Below are 24,912 nucleotides of genomic sequence, written 5' to 3'. Positions count from 1 at the left end.
AATGAACATCTTCTAGCTCTATTTGCTGAATTTGATTAATGTTGAGCAGTGTGGATGTTTTCTGCAGTTTTCCATCCTCCTGGCCAAACTTCCAGGCAAATGTGTGTACTTCTAATAAAGCCGGATGCAGCCGCGGGTTATATCACCGGTTGTGATTAAATTCATACAGTGATTCTAAGCCCACCGGAATAAAAAAATTGTTCACAGGCTCATATCGAGTGAAGTGGATTTGTCTGTTCGGAAAGTATACTCATGCTAAAGGACTTAAATGATAGTTTAGCAGCGAGGGTAGCCCGTGCAGAGAACTCTATATTACCGGAAAGGCATTGTACAATAAGTTTTAATCGCAATGCTAGAGATTTTATCGAGAAGCGGGTAATAACTTTAATATATACCAATGATTAGAAATTAATTAAATAAATTAAAATACTAAGAAACTAAATGTTTCACAAATAAATTGAAAACTCTCTTTACGAGAAAATTTGATTTGAACTTAAAGAGTGCCGTAAGCTCACGTGAGTCACGAGTTATATATTTTGTATTCAAGTCATTTTTAATTTAGAATTCATATCTTTTAGCCAAACATTCAAGCGTTTGGTTGAAAATTCGATTTTCTGGATAGAAAATTAGTCCCTTTGGAATAAAATTTAATCGCTTGCAATAAAATTCATCTTTTATGTTTGAAGGTTAATTATTTTTCATTTAAAAGTCTACTATTATATTTTTGCTCTAGAAGTTATCTCTTTTCGTAAAAAATGCTACTTTTTAATTGAAAATGGAAATATTTTGTTGCAGAATCAACTATTTTGATCAAAAGTGATCTGTTTTATTCGAAAACTAAACTGCTTTGTTGAATATTCGTCTTTTTGGATATAAAATTTATGCTTTTGGGAATTAATTTATTTTGGTTAAAAATTTGAATATTTGGTTAAAAATGTAATCAGTTTGTTGAAAATTCTACTTTATTCTGAAACAGGAACCTTTTTTTGTAAAAAAAAGTTAATTCTTTATATTCAAAAAGTCCACTAATATATTCCCGATTCAGAATTCATCTCTCGTGCTTAAAAAATGTTAAATTTGATGGAGAATTATATTATATTGTTGAAAATTCAACTCTTTTGTTACATATTCTGGTTAAAAATTAAATTGTCTTCTAAAATTTGAGAATTTGATTTGTAGATTCATTTTCGTAGGCTAAAAATTATTTATCTTTTTGGTTCAAAATTCAACTTTTTTTGAAAATTCTTCTCTTTTGCCTGAAAATTTAATTATTTGGTTGCAAATGTAACTGTTAGGTTGAAAATTAATTTTTTGCTGTTGAAGATTAGACTATTATATTGATGATCCATCTTCTTTCTTACTTAAAAATGATCTTTTTAAAAGAATATACTTTTTTATTATTTCCCTATCTTCTTGCAAAATCATCATATTTCTCATGTTTTGAGTAATCCCGAGTTTAAAAATGTTTTGAAAGAATATTTCCAAATTTTAAAATTAATATAAAATATAAACTTCTCTTTTTTTAAAATAATCCAATTTGACAAGCTTCGCAGTTTAAAAAGAAATATTTTAAACTCAAATTCAGAATCCTTCAAGCTGAACAACTACTGTTAAAAAATTGTTTTAACTTTTAAGTTTATTTTCATTGTGCAAAGAATATTTTTAAATTAATGAGAATTATATGCTCTCTATTTTTAAATAAAAGAAAGTTATTGTTTTAGTCATTTTGTAACCGATACTGCTTCTTTTTCATTATATTACAAAAATTCATGTGATTTTTTGTGGACTTTTTTTGAAATTCTGTAGGACTTTTCCCAGACTTTTCTCTGACTTTTCCTGCGCCAAAAAAAAAATCCCCTGACTTTTCCGTGATTTCCAGATTCATACTGAACTGCTGTCACCCTGTATTGCTACTTAAAATCATTAATTTATATAGTGAAAAAGCATTTGATTTTTGCATACATTTTCTTAATTATTGTGATTGGAACTTGGAACTTGGAACACTTGAGAAAATGTAAGAATAAGAAAAAAAAAGAAAATTCGAAAAAAATTCTGCAGTTGAAAGGTACCGAGAAGTGACTGACCTGGAAGGAAGAGTCAGCAGGTTGTGGAAGACTGTAGTTAGCGACTATTAATATCATCGATCTCGATCGATAGTTCTGCCTGGGAGGCGTCATAATGATACGGTGTATCAGCAGACCCTTGATGCTCGTCCGATATACTCTGGAGCACCTAATACCTATCAGCTCCAGTGTACAAGTTGTTCCACAAATACGACGATTGTAGTAAGAGAACACACCCTATCAAAGTGTATAATGTGTATCTACACCTTCGCCTTCGATGAGTCTGCAACGAGCCCAAATCACGTACAAATAATAACATGCTATTAATATATTGGCAGAGGCGCGTATCACGATAAATCGAACCCATGCAGTTTCTTCCTCATCGTTCAAGTGTTTCATGAACCTTTCTCAAGATCTGATGATTCATTTTTTTTTTCAAAAATAGTTTTTTTTTCTTCAGTTTAGTTACTTTGGGAGACATCACAAACTTCAGGAACCTTCTGTGACTTTAACATATTCTTATTTACTTTAAATGAATTCAATCGAATTCAAGAGACATCAGATACTTCAGGAATCATCAGTTACTTGGAGAGATTTCAGAAACTTAAGAACTCTTTAGAATCTTCTAGACTGTTTAGTTACTTCAAGGGAATTCAGAAACTTAAATAGACTTCACGCAAGCTTCATGAATCTTAGGTTATTTCAGAATATTTTAATTAAATTTAGATGACTTCAATAGAGTTCAGGAGACATCAGAAACTTCAGTCATTTTCAGTTACTTCCGGACATACGAATATTTTAATTTACTTTAGAATATTTCAATGGAATTCAGGAGACTTCAAAAACTTTAAGAATTTTCAGTGACTACTAAACATTTCAATTTAATTTAGATGACATCAATGGAATTTATGAGTATCAGATACTTCGGGACTCTTCAGTTACTTAAAGAGATTTTAGGAACTTATGGATTCTTCAGTTTCTTCAGTAGACTCAAGAAATTTCAGGAAATTTCAGGAATCCGCAGTGAATTCAGAATATTTTAATTTACTTTAGACTGCTTCAATGGAATTCAGGAGACAACATATACTTCAGGACTATTCAGTTACTTGGAGAGATTTCAGAAGCTTTAGAACTCTTTAGTTACTTCGGGAGACTTCAAAAGCTTTAGAAATCTACAGCGTATTCAAAATATGTTAATTTAACTTAGATGATTTCAACGGAAATTTAGGAGACTTCAGGAACTTCAGAAATCTCCAGCGGCTTAAGATTTTTTTATTTACTTTAAATGACTTTAATTGAATTCAGGGGACTAGACAAAGTTCAAGAATTCCCAGTGACTATATAATATTTTAGTTTAATTTACATGACTTCAATGGACTTCAGGAGTTTTATATACTTCACAGGACTCTTCAGTTACTTGGAGAGATTTCAAAACCTTCAGAATTCTTCAGTTACTTTAGGAGACTTCAGCAACTTTAGAAATCTTCACTGATTGCAGAATATTTAAATTTAGCTTCTTTACTTTAGAATATTTCGACAGAATTTATAAAACATCAGATACTTTAGGACTCCTGAGTTACTTCAGGACTTATGAATATTTTTAATCACTTTAGATGACTTCATTCGAATTTAGGAGACGAAATATACTTCAAGACTGTTGAGTTACTTGGAAAGATTTCAAAAGCTTTAGAACTCTTCAGTTACCTCAGAAACTTCAGGAATCTTCACTGATTTCAGAATATTTTAAAATACTTAATTGGCTTTAGAATACAATGACAGAACTCAGTACACATCAGATATTTCAGGACTCTTGAGTTACTTCAGGGCTTGTGAATATTTTCATTTACTTCAGATTACTTCAATGGAATTCCGGAGAAATCGCATCCTTCAGGGCTTTTCAGTTGCTTGGAGAGATTTCAAAAGCTACAGAATTCTTCAATTACTTCGGATGACTCCAGAAACTTGAACAATCTACAGCGAAATCAGAATATTTTAATTTACCTCAGAGGACTTTAATGGAATTCAGGAGAGTTTAGAAACTTCAGGAATCCGCAGTGAATTCAGAATATTTGAATTTACTTTAGATGACTTAAATGGAAATTAGGAGACAGCATATACTTCAGGACTGTTCAGTTACTTGGAGAGATTTCAGAAGCTTCAGAACTCCTCTGTTACTTCGGGAGACTTCAGAAAGTTAAATAGTCTACAACGACTTTAGAATATTTTTATTTACTTTAAATAAATTCAATTAAATTCAAGAGACATCAGATACTTCAGGACTCCGCAGTTACTTCATGGCCCTTCAGTTCCTGCAGGACTAAAGAATATTTTTATTCACTTTGAATTACTTCAATAAATTCAAGAGAATTCAGAAACTTCAGATATATTCAGTGAATGTAGAATCTTTTGATTAACTTTAGATTACTTCAATCGAATTCAAAAGACATCAGATACTTCAGGACTCTTCAGTTACCCGAATAAAAATGTTTCGACTTGAATTGCCCCCAATCAAGACATGCTAAAGTCGAAAAGGTCGACTTGAGCATGTCTCAGTTTTGAGACGGAGCCAGGCTTCAATTTATGACTTGAACATAAGTTTCTATATCTTGAAGATATAAATTTATCTCTTGAGTCGAATTTTTATGACTCCAACACATGCGGTTTATAACTTCGAGCGTATACCTGCCCTGACAAAAAGGGTAATTCTAACAGTCATAAAAGCTAATCTTTGTTAATGGTTAAACAATCTTGCATTTTTATACAATATATATATATATATATTAAATCAACTTATTTACGGATTGTTATTTGTATTATACTTGTTTGACGATGCTACCGAAAATGTTGTTTGTTTTTAGGTATTTCTAGCGGCTTAGGAGATCCTTCTAAAAAGTTACCATTTTTATTTATTTGAAGAATATTTTTAAGGGTTATACCCGTTCAGACCCACCGATTCTAAATTTTCAAATTAAAAATAGCTAATTTAATAATTACCAATGTTTTCTTCGTCAATTTTAATCTCATTTATGAGCCAAAAAACGTTCGATAATATCAGCCAAGACCAGGCTCGTCTTGGGTCAAGTAAACGTCGTCTTAGCCAAGACAAGGCTCGACTTAAAACAAGTAAGCGCCGTTTTACCTGCCGTGGCCATAAAAGTAAGACGAAGGCCTATGTCTCGACTCAGTTTTAAAATGCAGCCAGACATCGATGTCTTGGAGACGAACTCAAGACATAATCAAGTCGAACTCAAGGCGAAGTATTTTTACTCGGGTACTTAGGGAGATTTCAGAAAAATTTCCAGTTTTCTAACCTAATATTTCAAGAGTAATAAAAATAAACCTCAGTGTTTATTCAAACTATTATTCTTCAGTTTAAAAATCATACATAGAACTGAATTAATAGACCCTAATAACTAAATCCAACTATTTTTGGTAGAATGTTGATTATTTTTATTTGAAAAGCCTATTATTATATTTTGGGTTCAGAATCCATCTTTTTTGTTTAAAAACTGTATTATTTGCTTGAAAATGTTTAATAATTAAATTAATTTAAAGTTTAATTAATTAAAATTCAACTATATTATAGAAAATTAGTCTTTTTGTTTTGAAGATTAATTCTCTTTTGGTAGAAAAATCGTCTTATGGTGTTAGAAATACAACTTTTTTATTGAAAAAAAAATCTTTTCCGGTTGAGATTTAAACATTCATTTTTAAGTTAAAAAATGAATTTTTTCGTTGAAAATTAACTAGTTTGTTTAAAATGTAACTTATTGCTTTAAAGTTTAACTACTTTGTTAAAAATTAATTTTTTGTTTAAGATTCATCATTTCAGTTGAAAATTCATCTCTTTGGTCGAAAATGTGACTATTTTATTCAAAATTGATCTTTTTTAGTTGATAATTAATGTTTTTTCTTGAAATTTGGTCTTTTTCGGTAGAAAATTAAACTACGGGGTTAAAAAATTATCTTTTTGGTTTCAAATTCTACTGTGTCGTTAAAAATTCATGCATCATGATAAAAATGCAAATATTTTTTCTACTTGAAAAATGAAGAATTGAAAGTGTTTTAAATTGAATTAAATATAGCACCCAATAATTAACTTTATTCTAAACAATTTAGTCCCCTATTTTATGAAAAATCACTGACATACAAATTTTCAGCGTTCAAAAGTTGTGTATACCGAAATTTAAATATTTTAGGCCTGGACTCTTTAGTTACTTCTGGAGACTTTAAAAACTTCAGGACTCTTCAGCATCTTCAATTTGCTTCTAGTTTATTCAGAATGTTTTTCTTTACTTCAGAATAATTCAATGTACTTCAGGTAACAGCAGATGACCCAAGTAACTTCAGTTACTTGTAGCCTCGATAATATCTCTACATTTTTTGTTTTATCAAATTTAGGGCCTACTGGTTAATAAATAATAAATGCTTTTCTCGAGAGGAATGCATTTCTTAGTCCAAAATTTGTCTTCTTTTTGTTAATTGAAAACTACACAAATTAATTTTCAGACCTGAAGCGATCTAGCGGAACCTCTAAACAATCTTTTCTAAATAAAATAAAATGTATGGGGTGTTTTTTCCACAAAGGGATTCAGATTATTTCATTTTTCAAATTTAAAAAAGTAATATCAATCACACCTTTCTAAAAATTGCTTTTTCTTTTTTTTATCATTCAGCATATATTTAGCTCTAATGAGGCATACGTATAATTTCGATTTCTGAACTGTTTTGTATTTTGTTTTCGGTGCATAAAAGAGTTTATAAAAAAGGAAATTTCATTTTGATCTTAACACATCTTTTTTAAAGGAATAATTGGCTAAAGTAGATATAGTATATCATGAACAGACAAGGTGTTGCATTTTAGTAGAAAAGGACATTGCTAGTCAGACACATTTAGTTCTTTTCTTTCTATAGAATAGGGCAATTAAAAGTTTATTTTGATGTTTGGAAAATGATTATAATGTGAGAAATAATGTATTTTCATAAAATAACTATGATTGAATTGTGAATAATAATTTCAAACATAATTTCTTGTTATTGGATAAGTTGTATATAGTGCAAATATGTAGAATGTAGAAAATTGGTTATTTTTTTAATGACTATATAGTGAGAACTAAAATTAAGTGGAATGGAAGATCGTCTTATCAGCGTTGAACTCTGGGAAATAAAAAAATTACTAAAAAATCAAAAAGAATGTTTCAAACTCAATTATTATGTAGCCTTTGGAAAATTCAGAAAATTTAAAACATATTTTTTCCTATTATTTATTAACTAATTATATAAAATATATCAAAATACTTTTTTCAACGTTTTTATGGGTATGAAGTAAAGGGTTTAAAACTATACACTGAGGGCCTCTATACTTAAAAGGAAGAAATAGGGAGGCCGATTCATAAAGGAAGGAACTCAATAGATAAAATAGATTTATTCAAAGCTATTGAACAGGTTCACTTTATTCATAAATAAAATTCTAAATATTGATCTAATATTCTAAATTACGATAAATTTCTCAGGTATAAACATTTTTTAAACTTCATAAAAATATGGCTTTTTGAGAAAAAACAATCCCTTTTACAATTAAAAATCATAGAAAACCTTAGGGGAATTAAGGAACATATTTTACTTTTAAATAATCTTCGGTGGTTAAATTAAAACTTGCATATTATCTTATAATTTATTGTAAATATTATATCTATTTTATGCCTTTCACTAGAAATTAGTTGTTTTTTTACAGAATTAAAATTTAAAATAATTTAGTTTCGAAGAAGACTTAAACTTTCTAAAAAACGGTGTTGCTAGTTTTCCTGTTATTGGAAATTAAGATTTCACATAAAGTGCACATTAGGTTTAAAAGAACATTTACCGTCTTAAACAATTAAAAAAATATGTTCCTTGCCTTACTTTTCTATTACTGTCGATAATAGATACTGTAAGATAAAACATTTTTTATATTAATTTTAATTTGACACATAAATTAAAAAATTTCGTTCTGCAAAATTAAACAATAATCGGGCACCAAGCGCACGTGTTCGATTAAAAATGTATGTTAAACTAAAATAAAAGAAGATGACTAAATTTTTTAGCTGGAAATATCTTTGAAAATATTGCGCTAATATAATAGCTTTGAGAATAAAAAAATCTCCACTTAAAATTCCTAACCCATAGATTTTCAACCTATACATCAATCCTTCCAATTTCATATTTTCGCGCCACTCCCAGAGTGCGACACTTTCCAGCAGTTAGCGCACGCGCAAACCCACTGTACTCAAATCGCACCCAATCGCACCTTGCGTTCCACCCGTTCGAGCGTTCTGCCTTCAGCGTTCGTTCTTATAGCCATAAAAAATAATAACAAAAGGATCGAGTCGACCGATGCATATTTTCTTCCAGCGTTCTTGATAATGTGAATTGTCGAGTGCGTGCCGACATAATTGTACCTTTTTTATACTCCAAGACACCCGATCCAGGTAAGCTATTTAACCTCCAAATCTGAAAGCATCACAACTTCTTCTAAAATGAATATCCTAATAGCTTCAAACCGTTCAAACTCGTTTCCCCTCCTTTCTGGTCGAGTCACGGATCCAACTATCTTGAACTATCGTTCAGGAAATTCCAGCACCATCTTCTAGGTTATGTTGACAATCCGCAAATCCGCGGTGGCAAATGCAGTACAGAGAGGAAGAGAGACTCGATATGTCGAAGAGACCGTAAAAATTATCCTATTTCTGTACTCAGTCGAGTTTCCACGTAACCCCGCGAATGTTTTTCACAACGAAATCCTCATTTTTCTTCTCTCGGAATGCGAATTCATCCCTTTTTTAACTTTGTCAAAATCGCACGTCTCAATTCCCCATATCTGTTTCTTATTTTCCCATCTCAGGGTCGACAACGATTACAATGTTGAAGGGACTTTTTTCTACTCCAATGACTCAAGAACTTCGTCACCGAGCTTTCCAACCCTTTTTTACAAAATCCTGTTCCACTTTTTAATTCGAGAAGATGCCCTTTTAGAAATTCCGAGTTTTTTGCTTGCGCATTATCGATTTTATAATCCAGTGACGCAAATTCGATCTTGCGAATTAGAGACTTGGCTCTCAAATCCTTTATCACAGTTTTGACGTTTTCATCGCCTTCGAAGCAACGCCTGAAAAGTTTCGTCCTCTAGACTTAAAAAAAAGATGAAAAGTTCATTCTAGAATAGTCTGATATTGTACATTGTTTACGTTGACAAATTAGTGAAACCTTATTTATTTGTTGTAAAATTACATGACTTATGAAAGCTGGGTGGCCGAAAGTCAGGGAAAACCTCGAAATCAGAATTTGAGAAAAATCTGGTAAAAGTCAAGGAATTTCTCTAAGGTGCACTTTTAATAACTTTCAAAAGTAATACTTCAAAATTAAACATTTTAAATTGTTCAACGGTTTTATAAAATATTCCGTCTTAAAATATTATAAGATTAATATTACGGTCTTTAAATATTAATATTCAGGGAAAATAAAAAATTGATCGGAGAAAACTTAAGGAATTTTTTAACTGAATTTTTGCAGTTGCCTCTAGTTGAAAATCAATCTTCTTTCGCTGACGATTCAACTATTGTGTAAAAAATTAGTCGTTCTGTTTAAGTGTAATAGTTTTTGATTTAGAATAAAAATATCTTGTAGTTGAAATATCTACTATTACATTATTTGTTAAAAAATTATCTTTTTTGGTGGAGACTTTGATTATTTCATAGAAAATAATGTTTTTACTGAAAATTTAACTTACCTTTTTCGGTGGAAAATTCATCTTCTTGTTTTCAAAATTTATATTTTTGGTTAAAAAATGCATCTATTTGCGTACAAATTCCATATTTTTCGCTTCACTGTCAACTATTACATTTTTAGTTATGTTTTCATCTTTGTAGATTGACAATTCAACTATTTGGTTTAAAATTCAACTGCATTGTTGAAAATTTTATTCTTTAGTTGAAAATTTAATTTTATTGTTGAAAATTAAAAAATTTTGTTAAAAATTCGTCTTTTCGACAGAAAGCTAATCTTGGCTTGATATTTCCTCCTCTTTTTTTATTAAAAATGCAACGGTTTGGTTGCCAATTAACTTTTTTCTGGAAAATTCATATTTTCGACATGAAAATTTAACTTTTTTTTCATAACTGAAAAATGATTATTTGTCAAAAGTCCGTGCTTTTTGTTAAAAATAATTGTTTTCCCTGAAAATTTAGCTTTTCCATTTTTGATAGAAAATTAATCTTCTTGGTTAAAAATTCAACTTTTTGGTTTTAAAATTTATCTCTTTTAGCGGAAATTTAATCTTTTTTCGCTGCAGTATCAATTATATTACATTTTTGTTTATGAATTCATCTTTGAACGGTCAAAATTCCACTATTGATTAAAATTTAAATTGCTGATAATTTAATTAGTTTGGTGAATATTTGACTATTTCTTTGAAAATTAGATTTTTTGTTGTTGAGAAAACCAAACTTTTTAAAATTAAAAATGCAACTGTTTGGTTGAAAATTAACTCATTTTTTATAATTCATACTTTCGAGGTTAAAGTTCAACTGTTTTACAGATAATTTGTCTGCTGGCTTGAAAGTTCAACAATTCAGATGGAACTTTATTTCTTTTATGTCTCAAAAATAATTATTTGTAAAAATTCACTTTTCCTTTTGTTAAACAATATTTCATGAAAAAAATAGTAATCCTGAATTAATTAAATTGTTAATTAATGGTATAATTTTTTAATTGAATCCTTTCCCAATTGTATTTTCATATACATTAATGTCATGTGGTTTTTATTGATTTTTTTCTGTGTACATAAGGTTTCACGAAATTAAAGTAGACTTTGAAGTTACAAGTTAGTTTTAAATGACACGAAAGGCAATTAGAATTAGACATCAGAACATAAGCAATTAGATCGGACTGGTTAAATATAGGGGGGGGGGGGGGGGGGGGGGGGGGGGGGGGCGATTCAAAATAGTAGCTCGTTTCATGAAGCTTTGATGATAGGGAATGCAAATTCACTCCCTAGGTTTACAATTTTTATTATAGAACTTTTGTATAAGAATGTTTTCCTACAATCATGTTAGGATTGCTATAAAACTTAGAAAAGTCCTGAAAATTTGAAGGAAGTGTGAAAATTGTTATTACCATTTCTTTTTGAAGGTTAATACTTATTTTATTACTTTTGTGCTTATTTTAAAAATTTAGATTGATAGGAATTGATTAAATTACATTTTAGCGATTCGGATGAATTTTTACAACTTTTTTTACTAATGTATGTAAATAATTTTTGTACTATATTAAAAAACTTTGTTTATAATGAAATAATACACGGCGAAACTTAAAAAATTTGCAATGATTAATAATTGTATGTACAGTACCGGCAAAAATGATCGATACGTCCATTTTTCGAACTGTTGCTAAAGTGTCTCACTTTTTTATAATATTGAATATTTTACCACATAATAGAACAAAAGTTAATAAAATTTTACATCTTATAAACTCAAGTTCAATGGAAATTGTCACTTTAAGTAAAAGATATTGCAAAAAGGCATTAAATTTCAATGTTTTCAAAAAATTTGGAATAACTCTGGAAATAATCAACATTTTTAAGTACTTTGGCTAATTCTAAGGACAAGTCTATAGTATTTTGCTAAACTGTTAAAATATTTTGAAAATTTGTTCCTTAGATTCTACTCTAGGGTCGAATTTGGTGCAAAAGAGTCGTAATATTTCGAATAATAATTGTACTCTCAACTGAAACAAATGTATAAACAATCATATTTGTATAAAATATAAAATGAATACGCGTGCGATAATTTTTATTTATTCTCAGACAATTTTTAAATTGTAAGATAAATTTGATATTGATACAAAAATGTTGTATTCTATAGTATCTATTATTTCAAAATAATAGCAATGAAAAGAAACGCCAATATTTCTTATAATTGATGAAAATTGTTAACATGACCTAAATCTTTGAAATCTACCCATTTCCGATGAAAGACGCAAAACCTACACTGTAAAAAAAGATTTGTGTAAAATTACAAAGTTTCGGAAAATTAAATATTGTATCATTGTAAATATCACACACTCCACTGTATGATTTTACAAAAGTATGTGAAATTACATCCTCTAGCGATGTAAATAAAAGGACCCTCGAACAGCAGTGTAATATTACACACTCGATAAAAATAAAATTACGCATTCCCTCGTACGAACTTTACATTCATAAGGGAAAATTCAGTTCTCGGCGTGTAAAAATACCATGCATCGGTAAAATCACTTTCCTGTGATTGAAAATTACATCGAGATTTTAAATTTTATCAAAGATCTTTAATTTTACCCTGGCGGAAACTGTAAAAAATTTTATTTATAATTCATTTAAAATTTAGAATAATTAACCAAATAATATGTGAATACGAAAGCGTCTCTCGTGTTCGTTGTTTTTTTATGCCATCATCCTTCAATGTTGGAGCGCATTTTTATTTTTAATGCGAGGAAATTGACAGCTATGTTCAACTTTTTTGACAGCTTTCACACAAAGTAGACCGAATCTGAGCTATTCCTATTTTGTCTTACATTTTCTGCCTATTGGAACGGGAAAAATGCGGTTATTCAAAACGTGTATTTCATATATTTTTTTTTATAAAATATTTAAACATCATAAAAATACCCATAGTGTCTTATGTGTTTTAGGTAAGTGGTAACGTGTCCGGCTTGTGTCTCTTCAATCTATGAAATTGTACGAAGTTTGAGCTTTCGAGTGTTCGAAATTTTCGAGAGTTCTAAAAATTTCCAAGACATTTTACAGGATTTGAAATATATTAGGGTATTTTCAAAGATAAATTAAAAATACAAATTTCAGACGAAAAACACTAACATAATCTGAAATTGTTCAAAAATTTTAAATATTGTTCAAATGAAAATTATCTTTGTGTAAAAATACTAATTTAAGATGTAAAATGATAAATGTAAAAAAATGTAAAAAAAATAAATGTAAACTTGTTCAAAAATTGCGAATTGCCTTTAAAATCTAATAATTACTTAACAATATTTTCAATTTCGGACAAAAAACATTAGAATAAAAAATTTTAAACTTGAAATTTCTCATTTTTGTGTTTTTTTGTGGAAAGATGTTATCCTTAAAATATATATATTTTTTTAATTAAAAATACTAATTTGTCGGTACAAAAGACCTAAATTAAAATAACCTAAAATGGATGAAAATAGGGAATCTTTTTGATGATTTTTATTTAATGAATTTTGTTTAAAAATTCCAATTTCTGGTGACAAACGCGAACATAACGTAAAATGGTTGGAAATAGTAAGCCTTCTTCGAAATTTTACGATTTTGCACAAAAATTCTTCTTTAAAAATACTAATTTTCCCTGAAAAAGCCAAGTAGTATTAAAAATCAAGAATGTTTCTCAATTCGCATAAGATTTTCTACAGGTTTTCTCATGAGAAATGATTTCTACTAGATTCAATTTATTAAATTTCAAATTTATATAAAACAACTTCAAGTAATACAAAGTCAATCAGGTTTTCAACAAAAATGATTGCGAGATTTTCAAGACATATCGTAACGTCAATTGTTTTCCCTAAAACTTATTAAAATATCATAAATAATATTTTTAAACCAATTTTGTAAGTATTTACATAGTTTTGAAATTTTGCAATCTTTTGGCCTGGAAATTATATTGCAAATAGTACAATTCTTTGAAATTGATTTGAGCTTAAATTTTGAATAGAATTTTGTTAAAGTTGTCCTTTAATTTTTTTTTTTAAATCCGACTTCTGTAACAACCCTCCATATGAATAATTTAATAATAATACAATAATGTAATATTTCCTTAAGGATAGATGTTTTTTATTATTCTAAAATTTTTATTCTAGTTTCGAAATGACAGAAGGTGGTGCTGGTGGTGCTGTTAAACCCAAGCGGAATGGTGCTCGGGTTTTTAAAAATCCTCCACAGCCTCACATGTGTATTCAAGATTACATGCAGGTAATTCTAATTTTTTCGATAGATATTGCAAGATTCATTACTCGAGTATATAGAATCTTATACGTAAACGCTTTTTTTGTTTGTTTTTTACTCAATAGGGAAACTGTAATCCAAATTAATGTTTTCTTGAAACAAGTGTCTTTCCGAGAGACTCTCCTCTTTTAAACAATAAATATTTGTTGAATTAGGGAAACCACCGGGAATTTTGTTTTTAAAGGCTTTTTGTTTGGTTCAAAAAAATTTTAATACAATTATCAAAAGATTTCAAATGAAAATGTTTCTGATGTTTTGGTAATTTAAAGCTTGCAGCGGATAAAACTTAAATTTCAAATTCAGACTTAAAACTGAAATTACTGATAAAAAGTGCACGGAATTAGTGTAATCTACCAAATGAATCCCAATATCAAAATTTTGTCGCGTTATTTAAAGTCTCTCTGTGGTTCAAAATACCGGATAGAATAATAGTCAAGTCCGGAGGAAATAAGAATAAACAGGCAGCAGGTTTTTTAAATAATCATTACAAAAAACTTTTTAATACTTGAGAACGTTTACAACTACAATAACGTTCTTTTAAGCGATTTTCTCGTAATTAAAAGTTATCTTTTTCTACTCACGTGTAAATATTCTGTTAAGTATCTCAGAAGTTTTCCCTGCTAGAAATACAGTACAAAAAAAATCAAGAACAGCTGAAAGAAATAAAAATAGATCAATTAAAAAATTATAGTTTTCATATGCTGTTTATCTATTTTTCATTCTTTCAGTTTTTCTTGATGACAAATATACTGAATTTAATAGCTGTTTTATTATCTGTTTTATTATTTCCCAATAATAGTACACAATAATCGTGTAAGGTTGTTCTTTTTTATTGAGGGAAACATCACACTAACCGATTTTGTAACATCTTATCTCATGAATAAGATAAGATAACGACAGTGTTTATTCTTAGAAGTACGTTTGACTCTTCCCAAACTGTGTTTACTATTTTATTTTCCAGGTCATCTTAAGATCTCTTTTCCAGTTCTTCAGTTGTACAGAAAATCTAAGTGCATTAAAAAAAAATATTAGGCCCGCAGTAAATAAAACTGACCTATTTTGCTTTCCACCAAAGCTTAGTACTAAAATTAAAATTCTTTTTGAGGGTGGCGTCTTGACCGGGAATTTAATTTAAAACCCCGGGGATTTACTTCTGCCCGGAGTAAAATTCAAATTTTTATTATTTTAATAATTTTTGTCAATTTAGAAAAGTGATTTTTTCTTTATCTAAACTCGCGGAGCATTGTTTTTTAAAGATTTATAATTAGGACTTAAAAAAAAGGAGTTTAAAAAATCCCTATTCCAAGTAAGAATTCGTCACGATTTGAAAGTTCCCTTTTCCAAATTAAGAAAAAAATACATTGTTACATTGTTACATTGCGAATGTATCTTTTTTTGTTAAAAATTCATCTCTTGTTGAAAATGTAACTACTTTGTCGAATCTTTATGATTAAAATTTCATCTTTTTGTTAGGCATAAAATTCGCCTATTCCAGTGGAAAATTCATCAGTTTGGTTGAACATTCCAGTCTTCCAGTTAAATATTTATTATTTTAGGTGAAAAATCATATTCTAGGTCGGAAATAAAATTAGTGAGTTGAAAGTTAAACTCTATTTTTAAAAATTAATTTTTTTGTTGCAGATTCATAATTTTTACTAAAAATCCACTTCTTTGCTTGAAAAATAGCCATTTAATTAAAAATTTGTTTTTTTTATGAAAAGGAATTTTTTGCCAAAATTTGAACTATTTTGTTAAAAATCTGTTTCTTTTTTTGGTTAAAAATTCAACTATTCCAGTTAAAAAATTCGTTAATTTTATTTGAAAATTTATTTATTTTGGAATGTTTTGCTCTTTTGTGTTAAAGGATGTTTAGAATGGACGTCATGAATTAAAATAAATGTTTGTGTTTTGCGGCAAATATGAATGTTACTTTTATTTGACCGGAAAAATCGGGAAATAGCCGGGAATTTGAAATCGTCCGTCGAATCGCCACCCTATTTTTAAAGTAATTTCAATTGAATCTCGTACAATAAATTTGATCCCATTAATGAAAATCGATTTGATTAGCATTTAACTTTTTTACCTCATCACATAGTTCATTTAAAACTTTCAAAATGTTTTGTTTACACAGGGTTCTGATCTTCCGTGCTACGTAAATGTCCTATCATGGGATAAAGTCGCGATGCCATGCAGCCTCGCCCAAACGATACCACTTTACGGTGGAATGAGAGTATCGCCACCGCGAGGAGAGAAACCGGAAGTTGGCGTCTTTGCCGTAATAGCAAATCCAGAATTGCTAAAAAAATATGGAAAGAATTCTCAGGACAAAAAGGTAGAATTTCTTTCATGTTTTTTTGTTATTTAATTTCATACTCTATATCATGGTGTTCAGCAACCTTACAAATCTGTAATTCTTCTCGAATTTCTTCTTTAACCTTGAGAACCTGGATATCTCCTTGAATTTCTCACGAGAACCTTAAATTTGAATTTTTGTTTTACTTTTCAAACCGTTTTTGAGGATTTTACCTTCGGTTTTTGAGTATACACCAAATTTCAAAGGGTTACAAAATAATTCTAAAGATTTAAAAATATTTCAAAGGTTTTATAATATTTAAAAGTATTTTGAACATTTTAAAGAGAGTTCGCGGATTTCAAAGACTTAAAAAGGATTCAACTATTTGAAAAAGGCTTGTAGACAATATTTCACAAAGATTTCTAATATTTCAGAAAGATTTTAAAACTTTCAAAGGATTTCGAGGATTTTTAATATTTTGAAAAGGGTACAGTATACCAGATGGCGGAGATTTCAAAATATTTAAAAGATTTAAAAAGGGTATATTATATCAGATTTTAAAGATTTTAAACAATTTCAAAAGGTTTCAATAAATTTGAGATTTCAAAAGATTTGAATGATGTCAAACGAACACAAAAGATTTCAAATATTTGAATGATCTCAAATTAATGCAAAATATTTTAGAAAGTTTTCCCAAATATTTCAAAGATTTTATAAAAATTTCAGAGCTGTCAAAAGAATAGAAGAATTTGAAATATTCCAAAGATTTTAATTTAAAAATTTTTTCCACAAATATTTTAATGATATCAAATTAATACAAAATATTTGAGAAAGGTTTCACAAATATTTCAAAGATTTCATCGAATTTTCAGAGTGTTTCAAAGGAAAATAAGAATTTCAAACATTCCAAACATTTTAATTAATTTCACATTTTTTCCACAAAGATTAAAGAAAGATTTCACAAATATTTCAAAGAATCAATAAGGATTTCGAAAGATTTCAAGAACCTCAAAGATTTCAAAAAGGGGACAGTAGGCCAAAATACGAAGCATTTCAAAGATTTTAAATGAGTTCACATATTTTTTTTAAATTTCAATATATTTCAAAAAGGTTTCAAATATACCATTGATTTCAAATGAATACAAAAGATCGGGGAAAGATTTCAGAAGCATTTCAAAAAATTTATGAGGATTTTAAAAAATTCCAAGAATTAAACACATTAAAAAAGATGTCAAACATTTTAAATGATTTCAAAACGTTTCAAGAATTTTGAGGAAATTTCAATGATTTCATAAAGATTTCAAAAAATTCCACAAAGATTTCAAAAGGATTCTTAGTTACTTGAAAAGATTTCAACGAATTCAACAAGATTTTTAAAAATTTCAAAAATTTCACAAAGATTAAAATAAATTCCAGGATTTCAAAGACTTCACAAAGGTTTTAAAATGTTCCCAAATATTTGACAAAGACTACTTATGTTCGCAAAAAATTAAGAATTTGTTTATTCATTGTTTTTACTTTTCTCAGAAATCGTTGGCCAATAAAAAATGAAAGGTTTGATCTTTTACATCTTTTACATTTTGCTATTTTGTTGAAAATTCATGTTTGGGTTTAAAATTAATTTTTTTAACTGAAATTTTAACTATTCTATTTCGTGTTAAAAAATGATCGTTTTCATTTGAAAATTTAATTATCTGGTAGAAGATTCTGGTTTAAGACTTTTTAATTTAATTGTTTGAAAAATTAATTTTTTGGTAGAAAATTAATCGTTCTGTTTGAAAATTAATATTTTTGGTTTAAAATCAATCCATTCCAGTTCAAGATTTATCATTTAAGTTGAAAATTCATCACTGGTTGAAAATTTGCTTTTCTGTTGTTGAAATATATATATATTAAGGAAATTTAATTATTCCACGTTAGATTGAAAGCTGATATTTTTTAGTTCAAAATTTGACTATATGGTTAAAAATGTATCTTTTTTAGTTGAAAATCTTGTCTATTTCGTTGAAAATTTAAGTTTTTCTGTTAAACATTCATAATTTTACTTGAAAATTCTACTTTATGTTTGCTTTAAAATTCTTCTATTTCAGTTCAAGATTCATTTTAGTTAAAAGTTTATCACTTCTTACTAATTGTTTTAATTGTTTTAACATAACCATAATACCTCAATATTGGCTGAACGGAATTGAATAAAATTGTGACTTAATACAGTTTACGTCATACCTAATAAGGGAAAAATACTCACAAGATCGAAATATATTTTCCAATGTCGGAAAATCTATGGAAAATCGGGTTTTTTTCATATTGTATCAATAAACTGAATCAAACTTTTAGAAATAATGATACATTTTTTTATATTAACACTTAAATTTCTTTATTTACATCGGCAAAACTAAAATCCAAAGGAAAATCGGTACCTCCGATTTTGAAAAGTACCCGACTTCCCATGGATTTTGCGGTCTTGGAAAATATATTTGGATCTTGTGAGTATTTTTCCCTTATTAGGTATGACGTGAACTGTATTCAGTCTAAATTTCATTCAATTCCGCTCCACGGTATGAACACAGAAAATCGTTTCTTACCACTGTGCTCCAGATTTTACCTGCTCACCGCAACTGTTCAGAAGGGACTGGGACTGATAGGGACCACTAAACTTGGGAGTCGCTTGCATAACTTTTTTCAGGTGGGGGTTAGCAGGGGCTATCTTTCTTTTTTTGGAAAATTATTAACTGAAAGCGTTTTGGTTCGGACGTAAAAGACGAAGGGTTAAAATCGTACTTACTCTTTCTAGTTCCAGTTTTCGGACCCAGATGGCAAACTGCTCGACCACTATTCTCAATATTCAATTTTTGTTTATAACGCTGTCATTATCATTACAGGAGCGTACAACGCTGATAGATCTTCTCTTAAACTTTATCGAAGCGAAAAACGAGGGCGTCTACTTTTCCCGAAAATACACAGTTCTCAAAGATCGGGATATCACAGGAGAATTGAAAGAAGTATGGATGGCCGTTCAGGCAAAGAGAGAAAGAGAAAATCTTGCACCTCAACAGGAAACGTGGATCGATGCTCAACCGGCGCCTGCGCCTAATTATCCTCAGTATTCAGATCAACAACAGCACCAACTTCAACAGCAACAGCAACAAGTAGATTACGCACAACCTCCCCAGTATCGATCAAACGCCGCTTATTCTATGGGGTCAGTATCGACGAATGAAGTCGTGAACCACGAACGTGAAATTCGGTTCAACTACTCAGAACAAAACCCTACCGTTACTCAGAGCGAACAAGCTTATCAATCGAGATCCGCGATAGCACACTCATATAACAGTAACGGAAATATGATTTCTGCTGATAGCCGCGAACTAGTTTACCGCGATCGGCCTTACCGCGAACGAGATTGGCGCGAGCGAGGCCGACCAAACGTTCCGCAAAATCAGACTCAGCAAAATTGCCCAGCGTATCCAGCGCCTCAGTACCAGTTTCAACAGCTTCCTCGACAAATGGTCCCGCAGTATGTCAATTCGAATGTCAATCCCAACTACATCAGCCGAGATTACAGAAATTCTCCAGTTCTTTGTCGTCAAGAAGGTGATGAAAACATGACCAAACTGAATCTGAATTATTACTCTGATTCCCAAAAACCGATGACGGCGGCGGAAAGGAGGCAGGTGGATAATGCAATGAAAGCTGAAGCTATTCGGATTCAACAGCACCAAATGCAGCAGATCCAACAACAACAGATTCAGCATCAGCAGCCGATTAATCAGCAAGGCAATCATCAGCAGTATCAGTCCCATCAGGCACATCAGCGTCAGCAACAACAACTTCAACATGAAGCTGAAGAAAACTCATTCAAGGGTTTGCAGCGATCAAGGCACCGACCGCACATGGGTGTCGCGCAAAAGAGCAATTCTAACAAAAGACAAATCGAGGCGCCTGCACATTCTGATCAAGCTTCTTGTTGGATTTGGCAGCCTAAGGAACTGGCTGAATCTATTATGAAACCGAAGAGTCCGGTTAAAGTTTTGCAGAGGGATAGTGGATCCCAGGAGAAGCAAGGTGCAACACTTTCAGGGGAGAGCAGCGAGAGTACTCCGGAGAAAAGTGAAACGAGAGAGAACATTGGCGTATCTAGGATTCCACAAAGTATTCATTGGGATGAAAAAGTGAGTGGACGAAGAAATGGCCGTCGAATAAACGCAGAGTTTAGAAAGAGACAAATCGTGTGGTATGAGAATGGTATGAAAGAGGAGCAGCAGAATTCGGAACCGGAGAGACTGTCAAAGCATGAGAAGAATGCCGAGGATGAGCTAATTCAAACGATGACCGAGATTGAAACGCAATTGCACCTGACTGTTTCCAAATTGGGTCGAAATGATTTCACAAATAAAGCGAAGACGGAGAGTCCGAAGCGAACTCAAAGTACCGTGAACAGCATTATCAAAAATGTTTTCAAGCAGTCGAGCAGCAGTCAAGGGAAAAGCAATGCCCGAGCAAACTCGAACGAGCAGGACGAGACTTATCATCAAGCCTACACGATATTAAAAAAGCCCGAGGTGTCGACAACGAGCGGTGAATCAACTGTTCCCGTGTCTAGAGGGCCGGAGGAAGAAATCAGCGAGAAACTCGCTCAGATATCCATTGAAGACTGTAAGGACGCGACTGAAGTCAATGCCGTGCTTTCGTGATAGCTTAGTTATTATTTAAAAAAACAATGATACATAAAAAGGTAAGAAATAAGTTAGTGTACATACTAGATAGCCTTCAGAATAATCCGGTAACGAATATTAGCCGATAAAAGGATTCCAAAACCCGCATATTGAGCAAACGCCTTGAAATTGTTGAATCAACCCTGCCTTGTTCATTCTCATCATCGCTACGTAGTAGAACAGTTTCTAATTGAGTATTCTAACATTACGTTTGACTAAAATTATTATTATTATTATTATTTTTAGTTGAAAGTAAGTAAAAAGTCGTGTTATATTATCACTTTGCTTTTCAGATAGAAAAGTCATTTCTTTAATTATTTTTGGCAATTTGGAAATTGTGCGATTTCGGCAATCCATCAAGAAAAAATATAATGTGCCGGGACTTTTGACCATGACCGAGAGCGGTGCTGGCTGTACTTTTAGGCAAAAAATTATTCAAATGCACGGGGAAAGTGTTGTAAATGAGAAATGTTGTGCTTTTTTAATTATAAAAACAGACTTTCAATTTTTTTTTTGTTTTATGATTAAGTTTATAGGCTTTTAGACTAAAAACTGATCAAACTTGTTTTGTTCTGAACGGGAATAATGGGGTATGAGTGTGTTGTTTTTGGATGCAATTCTGATTACATGAATTGTTCCGAGAAAGTTCAAGTTTATAGACCGTACTAAATGACAGAAAAGTAATCAAAATCTGGTAAAGAGCTACTTTGAGACCTAATTTTGAATTAAAGGATGGCTCTGTTATTAAATGGTACATATTTTTATATGAATTATTTTTTAACGTTTTCTATTAATATTCATAAAACAATGCATTGCAGTTGTTATACAAAACTTTTAAACGGTTTAAATTCATTCCAATTGTTTTTTAAAGATCGCAATATTTTTTTTTGTTCCCTTTGGAAATAATTGACACAAGTGTTGCACTAGAAGAAAAATTTGAATTTCAGTGAGATATATAGAGTAAAAATGTTATCTAAAGTAAGCAAATTAAACTTTTTTTTTAGCGCAAATTATTAGTAACCTAAATTTTCAGTTGATATTAATAAAATAATTGAATAAAGACGTCAACAAATTTAAAACATTTTTAATTTATTATCATTCTTGTTAATGATTGCAATATTTTTTAATTTTTCTGAAAATAATTGGGGGAAAGGATTGCACTATGAAAACATTTAAAACCACAACGAGATAAAAAGAATAAATATCATCGAAATTATGCACGGAGATAAATTTGCGGAGATTATTTCACGGCACTACTCCTTGAAGTTTCAGGCATTAGGCCACGCTTCTTTGCAATCAGGTCTCGAATTTTATGCTTTTAGTTCATAGAGCCCAAAACTTTAAAGCACGTGAAAATTGTAGCTCTAAAACCATGCGCTTCGGTGAAATTCTTCTCTTGAAATTTCTTTCCGTTTGCTATTAAACATTTTTTAACCCAAATTATTGGCAACATAATTTTTCAATTAATAAGAATAAAATAATTAATTAAAGTTTTTATCAACAAATTTGAAGAAAAAAATTAATTCGTTAGAATTGTTTTTAAAGGTCGCAATCTTTTTTCTTCACTTTGAAAATAATAAATAAGTGTTTCACTACAAAAAAAAATTTGTAATTTTGAGGAGAGATAACGAGTAAAATATGCAATTAAACCGTTGTTTTAAACGCAGATTATTGGTAACATGAATTTTCAATAATATCACTAAAAGAATTTATTAACGATGTTATCAAACAAGTAAAAAATAGTTTAAATTTATTACAATTTTTGTAAAGGTACTTATCAATTTTCTGGATACTTAATATGCCACAAAATATTTTTCTGACATAAATATAGGAAAAAACATATTTTAAGAATTAAAATAAATCAAGTTTGTATTTTTGCAACTTGAAAAGTGACGTAAGATAAAGGTACAAGGAGAAAATGAAAATTATCGAAGACTGTGATCAAAATCTCTGAAAATTCTTTAAATTTTCTTAAATTCCTTTAAATCTCTTGAAAATCCTTAAAATCTTTTAATTGTTTCAAATCCGTTGAAATCTTTTTATATAACTTTTCAATTAATCGCCTGACAGTTTTTAAAAGCACTAAAATTGTTTTAAAGTCTTATAAAATCTCTATAAAAATAAACTTTAAAACTTAGCAGTCTCTAGTAATTCCTTAAAGTTACATGAATTCTTAGAAATCTTATAAGATTTCTTGAAGATCTTTAAACTCCTCGGTATTTTTTTAAATCCCTTAACTTCTTTAAAAATCATTTTAAAAATTTCGAAATTGACTGCAAATAATTAAAATCCATTAAATTCTTTAAATTTCCTTAAATTCCTTAAAATCGATGATTTTTCTTTAATATCTTCAAATCTCTTAAAATTCGTTAAAATCTTTTTAAATAACTTTTAAATAACTCGCTTGAAATTCTTTAAAATCACTAAAACCATCTTAAAATTTTAGAAAATCTCTTGCAAATCCTTAAACCTTTTTGAATTATTTTTAAATCCTTCAAAAAGGAATTTTAAAATCCCCCCAAGTCCCTATCAATTCCTAAAAATCACTTGAATTCTTAGAAATCCTATAAGATTTCTTTAAAATCATTTAAAATTGACTAAAATCTCTTAAAATCCTGTAAATTTTCTTAAATTCCTTAAAATCGTAGAATTTTTGTGAATATCTTCATATTCATTGAAATCATTTAAATAACTTTTCAGTAACTCGCTTGAAATTCTTTAAAATCATTTAAACTGTCTTAAAATATAATAAAATCTTTTGCAACTCCTTCAACCTTTTTGAATTCTTTAAAAAATCTCTGACATTTCTTGAAAATCGTTCAATTTTTCTGCATTCTTTTAAAATCCCTTCAAATTCTTTGAGATATTAAAAATATGAAACCAATCTTACACATTCCTAATTGCCAAAAATAATGAAAGAAATGGCTTCTCAATGTTGAAAGAAAACCTATATCACGATTTTTGACTTACTTTCACTTAAATAAATTAATTTCAGTCAAACTTCTATCTAAACAATGTATTTTACACTCCACCAAGTGGTAAAGCCTGGTAGATTTCGACATTACCGACCGAGTGTGATGTAATGTTTGAGTACACAATACTTAAAATGAAAGAACGACATCACCAGCAGGGCGTAAAGGAATATTCACTGATCTTATATAGGAGGTTTTCCAATATTTGGTAGGGTTTGCTGGCGTGGCTGTGAAACACAAATCAGCTAGGACGAGACTCGCGACCAAGCGATATTTTAAATGGTCAAGTTATATTCTATTTGGACAGCCAGATATTTCACGAGACAATATTAGGGTACGAATTACCGAGGCACAGAGTCAAACTCGAGGTGGGAGATGTCCCAAATTCCAAGAAAAATACCTCCCCGAAAAAGGAAACGAGTCCTTGCAAAGAACTGATATTATCTTTTATTATGATTACTATGATTATGAATATTATTAACAGTAATATTAACGCTGCTTCTAAAGTGAAGTTCCGAAACGCGTTTACGTTCCATTTGCTGAACACGCACCGACGCGAAGACTTCGGATTTGACATAAGCTAAGAATTAGGCAAATACAATGAATTGCTTGGAACTTAAAGTCTCTTAAGAAATTCGATAAGTGCTAATGTTTGACGGGAAGCTTCCCGTCGTTTGTCTTCGTATAAGACAGACCTAGGTCTTAATCAAATAGTCGTAAAATATGAGCAATAATAAAATCTCAACACCACTTTAGATCATTAATAGCTGAGATAGGTGCTCTTCCAATAATTAATTCGCCTCGATTCAATTGACGTTCAGTAGTC

General features: G+C 30.0%; 1 protein-coding gene across 1 annotated transcript; it reads left to right on the top strand.

Moving 5' to 3' along the window:
• The first annotated feature begins 8,367 nt into the window (after window positions 1-8,367).
• Window positions 8,368-22,155, top strand: LOC117180795 (putative mediator of RNA polymerase II transcription subunit 26). The gene is made up of 4 exons (XM_033373303.1): window positions 8,368-8,530; window positions 13,965-14,076; window positions 16,241-16,441; window positions 19,282-22,155. The coding sequence occupies exons 2-4, from the start codon at window positions 13,972-13,974 to the stop codon at window positions 21,091-21,093; spliced, it is 2,118 nt and encodes a 705-aa protein (XP_033229194.1). The 5' UTR covers window positions 8,368-8,530; window positions 13,965-13,971; the 3' UTR covers window positions 21,094-22,155.
• Window positions 22,156-24,912: the final 2,757 nt, after the last annotated feature.

This window comes from Belonocnema kinseyi, chromosome 9 (assembly GCF_010883055.1).
Source record: "Belonocnema kinseyi isolate 2016_QV_RU_SX_M_011 chromosome 9, B_treatae_v1, whole genome shotgun sequence".
NCBI classification, from domain to species: Eukaryota; Metazoa; Arthropoda; class Insecta; order Hymenoptera; family Cynipidae; genus Belonocnema; species Belonocnema kinseyi.
The sequence above is the reverse complement of the archived record's forward strand: the minus strand, read 5'-3'. Positions and strand labels throughout refer to the sequence as shown.

Coding starts and splice junctions, on each gene's coding strand:
- LOC117180795 (XM_033373303.1), top strand. CDS start 13,972: ATGACAGAAGGTGGTGCTGGTGGTGCTGTTAAACCCAAGCGGAATGGT. Junction 14,077..16,240: donor GTATTCAAGATTACATGCAG/GTAATTCTAATT, acceptor TTGTTTACACAG/GGTTCTGATCTTCCGTGCTA. Junction 16,442..19,281: donor AGAATTCTCAGGACAAAAAG/GTAGAATTTCTT, acceptor TTATCATTACAG/GAGCGTACAACGCTGATAGA.